The following is a 7,165-nucleotide window of genomic DNA, read 5'->3' on the forward strand; positions in this document are numbered from 1 at the left end:
TTTACCTTTGGATTGTAGATGCCTAAAATTATTGGTGAGCATTTTCTCTGTCGTTGTGATCGAAAAAATAGGTTAATTACATGTCCTGCATACATCCTGTAGGTTGTAATAGAACTAGGCCTAGATCAACGTTGAATAGCTGACTTGTACAAGGACATGAAAATCTAAAGTTGATGTTTTTGCGTATCACTGATCATTAATTTTTTGTTTCTTTTGGCACTTATAAGGATGTAATCCGAATACATTCTGCCATATTTCGAGCACAGAAAACTAAATATTCGTGACATTTCAGGAATACTTTGGGCAATAAAAACAGAATAGAAAGTAAAATAATGTTTAAAAAATATATTTGCGGCTCCTAGGAAATATGATCTTGGAAAGTGCATAAGGAAAAGTGCCTAATGGTCTACAAAGACCATAATTAGCAGGTCTCTTAACCCAATTTTCCTTGTATTTATGTGTACTTGCCAGCTTAAATTAGCTAAAATGTAAAAGATCTAATGAAAAGACAACAGTTATTTTATTGCGACAGGATGATAAAGTGTAGTCAATTCACTTTTCTTTGTTGACATGAATAGGCCCTGGGCTGGTGAAAAACAACTTAGGCTAAATATAGTCTCCGTAGTGCTGGGAGTTGTGTGATGTAATTTTAGTTTGGTATAAGTTCAATATTTTGATGAATTATTTAATAAAGATAATATGTGCTCTTTAAGAGTCAGACAATGATAATTCAAGATTTGGTTCGTACTCCAAGTTTGCAAAAAAAATGCCAAATAACAAAAGAAGTTAATTTACTCAAAGCTGAGAGGGAGTGAGAGAAAAATGTGCAAATTAGACTCTTGATAGCAGGCTCATAATTAATTGCACACATTTGTTTCTATTAAATAAAAATAACACGTATTGAGAAACTCAATTAGCATTAATTAAGCTTGATAACCTAATTTGGAAAATGTGTCGTTGAAAACAAGCGTTTTCATCGTCCCATAACCGTTACCCGACCCCACTCCCCACCCTTACCCACCACCCCCAGTTGCTGAATCCGAGCTTGCTGCCTTTGGGCTGCTTTTTCTTCCTTTGAGAGTTGAAAATGAGAAATGGAAATGGAATAGCCTATCAGGAGGTGCTAAATTAGCTGCCTGATCTGCACTTATTGCTGCATACGCCCCTATTACTATCCAGTCTGTGTCTCTCTTTTAGCATTCCAGGCATGGAGAGGCATCGAGATAGCAGATTTATCAAATGGGAAAATGAATGCATGATGATCAGTTAAATTGAAAATCAGCGCCTGCATGACAGCCCGACCTGACACCTCTGTAATTAGAAAGAAAAATGATGGCGTCCGATGCATAATAGAGCAAAAACAATTTACACTCTCCCATAATGATCCGGCGTTCAAATTGAAAATTTCTCCGGGTAGAAATTGAATTCATAAAGTATGATTCATGGAGGACACATCTCCTGGAGGCTGCCTAGGCCATATCGATTGATAGTTTGTCTACAGCGTGCAGCTCTCAGGCAAAAAAGCTTAACTACTTAAGCAAATCGCTAATTTCACCTTAAGGCCACCACTGTGCAGCCAGCGATACTCCTATTCAGTCTTCTAATGAATTAAACATGAACACCCCCTACTACCACACGCTCCAAATAAGAAAGAAAAATATATAATTATTTATATATTGAAGGACACCTCCAGACAATTCTCGTTTTTTAAAAAGGCTCGGCCCAAATGGCAACCCATTGAAAGGAATACAGCTTAATAATTAGGGGAAATAATAAGATCATTACATTAAATATTATTTTATACGACAGGGTTAGGCGTACGTATTAAATGAAATTTCAAATTAATATCTTTGTTGGGTTGGGGACGTTCAAAAGCCATTGTATTTGAATCTATTTTCATCAAGTCGTAAGTTATTCATTAACTTATTGACTTTCTGTCTCTGCCATAGGCCTATTCTCTGTTGAGATTTAATTTTCCTTTTTCCTATACACTTTTGCTTTTCTCCTATACCAAGAGCCCCACTCCACCCACACCCAATAAGTCATTGCTTCCTCTGAGCAAACAGCAGTCATCGGGTGAAAATTATGTAAATATTTTGAAGAGACACAGGCTCAGAAATTCATTTGCGCCGGCTCAGACGTAAAGCTGCCCCCTGATTATTTTCTATTTATTTGCAAATGAAGACCCAAAGAGAGTAGAAGTGCCTGTGGATTTTTAACAAGCTATAAGGACAACTAGCCTACCTAAACCACACTGGAATTCACGTTTTACAATTTTGGGATTTAGATATTCGTTTTGGGGGCGTCATTAGTGGAATTTGCTCGTGCATTAGACCTATAGGTCGGCCTCTTGTAAAATAAACTCTGGGCCTATGATATGTGAATGTTCCTTTCTTTCTTACCTCGACTTAACATCTGGTCAACATTGCTATTGCCATGGCGCAGATGTCCCCGAGCCTACATAGCATCCCAGGGGACCGCCAACCCTATTAGAACAAATGTGTTCTGCTATTGTAAATAGACACGTTTGCTTCGCCCGTCCTATTACTGCGGACGCATGATCAATAGGCTGATAACACAGAAACATCAATGTAAGCGACAGAACAATGAGGGATATCATCGAACATCTATCTTAATATAGCCGGCTACAAGGGCCCTGACAATGTGAAAAGCTTATGAAAATTCCGCCCCACGAATTCCCATCTCCGATCCAATATGCACAAACACACTCCCAGCTGCCAGGGCTATTATTTTCGTATTTCAATTTGACACCCCAGCCTTTCATGCTAATTCTATTATTCTTGGAAGTTTATGTGATTTCATATCACTAGAAATCGGTAATGTATTATAACCCTTTGGGCTAAAATAAACTGAATCCCTGCAGTAGCCATCGGGAAAATAATTACTTTCATATCAAAACTCTGCAGGAGTCGAGCGGGTCCTTTCGCCTCCGGCTCGTAACCTCATTTCAGTGGGGCTTATAGATGAATAAATTTGTTAAAGCAATACACAAAATATAACATCAGATTTTAACAGAAAGCGCTACCTATACCCACTAGCCTGGGCTATTTAAGGTCTCACACGGTTTGCATTTATTGTATACAATCGATTTATTTATGAAAACCTTACATATATAAATATCTTAATACTTTTTACAGCCTTTGAGGATTTTTGTGGTTTTTATGTCTTTTTACAGTTTGTTACACAGAGGGGGGGGCTAGTACTACTACCACCACCACACACACGTGCACATATACACGCACGCACGCACGCAACACACACACACAGTTAAACCCATCATCATCAGAATATTCGCTAGATATCTCATCTGTAAATTGAGAGTTTATATTCTAAGAGACGTGATTGAGCTTTGGGCAAATGAAAGGTGTAATGGTATCAATATTTTTCTCACGGGTCTATTATTCCATATCGACATCTTCAGTGTCAGTCTCTGGTGGAACGTTTGTTGTCACAGACTCAGAACTCCCTGGGTAGTCTTTTACAGACTGCTCTTTTTTGTCTGATGGCAAGGACTTTGAATCATTATCTTGAAAATATTTTTCACAACGGCTTGCTGAAGTCTGACTACAGTTGCTACTGGAAAAGGTAACTTGGCTTGGGCTGTTCTGGGATGAACCTGTAGTATTTTTTGTGGGAAAGTTGATCTGCGGTTTGATTACTGTCGCGTCGTTACTGATATTACTGGACTCCTTGTTGTTTTTATGTCCAGTATCGGCAGAGAAGTTGTTGTCATTCACTGGGGTTCTTTGTGAAGAGTTGTCTGAGTCTGAACCTGGTGGTGTTGTCTTCAAAGCAGTCTGAGGAACAATGAATCCAAGCGGCTGGGTGATGGGATAGAGTAAGAAATGTCCTTTCCCTATCAAAGGCCGCGATGAGGGTAAGGCAGAAAATCCGTCTACGTTCAGTTTGCGCCTAGGTCTGGATTCTGATAGAAGGCTTTCTACGCTGAAGGGGTTCAGTTTCTGAAGTGTGGAGGCTCTGCTGTTGGCGCACATGCTTGACTGTTGACTGCTGTCAGAAGAGTCCAGCTCGGATCCTCCAGCATCTTGGTTGAAGTGTCTTTGGTTCTGGAGGGTTTGTGGTGTTTGGTCACAGCTCGATTGAGTTTGGTTTCGGCCTATAGAGTCACAATGTGGATTTTGCTCACTGTCCGTCACTTGTGACACTCCACTGTCACTGTCAGATCCTGGGGTATGAAATAGGTCCCCCGACAGGAGTTTATTTTGGGACCTCAACAGTCTTCGCTCTTGCTTCCTCTTCTTTTTCTCAAGCCTCTCCAGTTCTCTCCGGGCGATCTCCTCCGCGTCCATGGGCTCTCCACTGCATGTCGTTGGGTGAGAGTTGTGAGCTGGTCGCCCTGGACCCTTCTTTGTGTTTTCTTTCTTCCTCCATTTAGCTCTACGATTTTGGAACCATACCTACATATCAGAGAAACAATGTCACATATAGTCAAAGCGAAGACTCACACTTTCGTAAAAATAAACATTATAGGCCTATAATGCTATAATGCCTGTTTATGGCAAGCATTGCGATTTGCATAGATTAGTAAAATAATTCCTTCATTTATGCTTTCTTTGTTACGCAATACTACTTACTATACTTTCTGGTTGACTGTTTTTAGACAAAAACCTACATTGTTTTACACCAAGGCAAACATCTAGTGAAATGCGAAATATGCGAACATGGATGCATAATAAATATTATAATAATTGACATTTCATAATAGGCCTATAAATACTTTTCTGTGCATAACACAATAGACACGCGTTTCTACACCAGACGTGAAATTGATAACAGGAATAATTCCACGTGGAAATGTTACTCAGATGAAGAAATTGGGAGAAGGCGTGTCTTTATGCATTTCTTTGAATGTAACACCAACATTCAAATCCCAAATTATATCTGTAGGCCATGCAAACTTTTGTAATCGGTTTAGAGAAGAATGCAAAATTGTGCATCGATGTAGGCACAGCTTCCTTTTATATGAATAATATTTCAGTCTTACATAGAAAATGTAAACATTAAATTTACTGACATTTGCCATGGCTTAGCCATATTTTAAGCACTGATGTTCATATTGCCTTGCACGTCGTGGAATTAATTCATATCAATACATCGAATGTAGTTTTGTGAAGAAAAATACTTCTTAAAACTGTGAAAATGATTTGCTTTCAATTGCAGTTTTGTAGGATACTGTACATAGCATGGACCTTGCACAAATAGGCCTCTATGTGCCCACATTGCCCCAACTCCCTGTAGAGTTTTAGGTCGCAGTGCAAAACAACAAAGACATTGGAATAGGCTGGGAGTTAAAATACCTAAAATAAAATAAAATCACAATATGTTCGTTGGCCTATTCAATGGGAAATATGAACGCATTACATTTTCTTTGTTGATAAAGCCTATCCGTGTTTAAATAGATCTGTAGGCCGGCACTTAAAAACAAACCAACAACAGAGAATCCCCCCAAAATGTATATGGTTGATATTTACCTGAACCCTCGATTCTATCAAGTCCAATCTCAGAGCCAGAGCTTCCCTCATGAACACATCCGGGTAGTGACTCTCATTAAAAGCCTTTTCTAATTCTTCCAGTTGCCAACCAGTGAAATTTGTGCGAGTTCGGCGTCTTTTACAGCCAGGGCTATCCTTGTCTGGGTCACACGAATCTAGCATTAAAATACAAAATAAGACATCGTGAGAGACATTCAAAATAATCTTAAATTATATTTTTTGGGGTTATTTCTGGGGTAATGAAACGGGATTTCCATGGTTTAAATACAATAATGGAAAACAATCAAATAGATTTTGCTGCTCTGTCAGTTTTCGATGGCAAAACAAACAGTAGTCTAGCAATTACAATCTAACAGTTACAACAATATTCATCATAGTTATGATATCAACAACATAGTAAAAAAAATAGTTATACCATAAGTAAAACCAGATTTTTCAAACCCTATATCAACAAAAGAGTATTTCACGTTAGGAGCTGTTTTCATTATGCTATTCTCCATTAAAACTAATAGCATAGCCTAATTTGGAAGGCTGACTGCTTCTTTGTTTCTTATATTCTCTATTATGTCTTTATCGTTTTATGAAGATAGTTTACAGGCTATTTTCAGACGTTTTCCGTTTTTTTTAAATCTACAACCAACCTTTTGATAAGTATTGTAGCCTATTTTGTTTTGCTTACCTGTCAGCTTGTATTGCTGGTTATCTCCATTCATACCGCAACCAGAAGACAAGAGGGTGTTCGAATTTACCACTGAAGCTGTGCAGGAACCATTGAGTAATCCGTCTATTGAAAAAGGAACTGCGGCTGCAGATTGAAGTTGATGACCGGCTAATTCGTAAACATGATGGTGGCTTAGATGGTACGGAAAGCCCACCATCCCGCCGAGAGAGCCTCCGAACTGGGCATGAGGTGGATCCAGAATCCTGCTGTCCATCATTTCCTAGGCAAAAGGAAACGACGTCTGGAGGCTGGTGATGTGAATTTAAAAAGCATGCAGTGAGTGCGGTCAGCGAGGAGGGGACATGATGTGGAAGGAAGGATGAGCTGTACTTTATCAACATGAACCTTCCAATAATTAGCCTAGGCTTTGGGAATTTGAGACCAATGAGAAACGGTAATCGAGTGTGACGTCAGAGGCGCGGTCTGCAAACGCTTTCCATATCGATTGCTAATTAAACCTGACATCCACCTCAATAAACAATATCAGAGCTGTCACAACAAGACAGGAGGGCTTTGATAAGAACTACATCACAACTACACGGGGGACCACAGAGAGAAAGACTGATCAGATTGAAGCCCAGTAAAAAGGCGAAAGAGACGCGGTAAATTGCTCGCACATCGAACATTACCCATAGGCAACCCGTTTTCGGGAAACTGAAGAATTTTAAATATTTATTCTATTTGGCTAATGTTTGCTTCACCATTTCAACATATATCGAGTTATAAATCGTCTATCTCAAATGTACTCAATGACTTGTATGATCCCATACTGTCAATTATAATTCGTGAATACAGCCAATTCGCAGGCTATAACTGTATGTTGATGAAAGGGGGCGATCGACTCCTCAGCCTGACGTCGATAGGCTGATTGAACAGAGGCTGATATTAAGTTATTAATTAGCCTACATCA

At 39.1% G+C, this 7,165-nt stretch overlaps 1 protein-coding gene across 1 annotated transcript; it reads right to left on the minus strand.

Annotated features, from left to right (window-relative positions):
- Nucleotides 1-3,068: 3,068 nt before the first annotated feature.
- On the minus strand, nt 3,069-6,568 carry uncx (UNC homeobox). Its single transcript, XM_010874601.4, has 3 exons — nt 6,214-6,568; nt 5,514-5,689; nt 3,069-4,439 (listed from the first exon to the last, which is right to left on the minus strand). The coding sequence occupies exons 1-3, from the start codon at nt 6,470-6,472 to the stop codon at nt 3,420-3,422; spliced, it is 1,455 nt and encodes a 484-aa protein (XP_010872903.1). The 5' UTR covers nt 6,473-6,568; the 3' UTR covers nt 3,069-3,419.
- Between the last annotated feature and the right edge of the window lie 597 nt (nt 6,569-7,165).

Source organism: Esox lucius, chromosome 11, assembly GCF_011004845.1.
Source record: "Esox lucius isolate fEsoLuc1 chromosome 11, fEsoLuc1.pri, whole genome shotgun sequence".
Classification (NCBI taxonomy): Eukaryota; Metazoa; Chordata; class Actinopteri; order Esociformes; family Esocidae; genus Esox; species Esox lucius.

What these genes read in the sequence shown, in the direction of transcription:
- uncx (XM_010874601.4), bottom strand. Translation starts at nt 6,472, where the DNA reads ATGATGGACAGCAGGATTCTGGATCCACCTCATGCCCAGTTCGGAGGC. An exon ending in CCAGCAATACAAGCTGACAG is followed by an intron (nt 5,690 to 6,213) that starts GTAAGCAAAACA and finishes TTTTAATGCTAG; the next exon opens with ATTCGTGTGACCCAGACAAG. An exon ending in TGATAGAATCGAGGGTTCAG is followed by an intron (nt 4,440 to 5,513) that starts GTAAATATCAAC and finishes TCTGATATGTAG; the next exon opens with GTATGGTTCCAAAATCGTAG.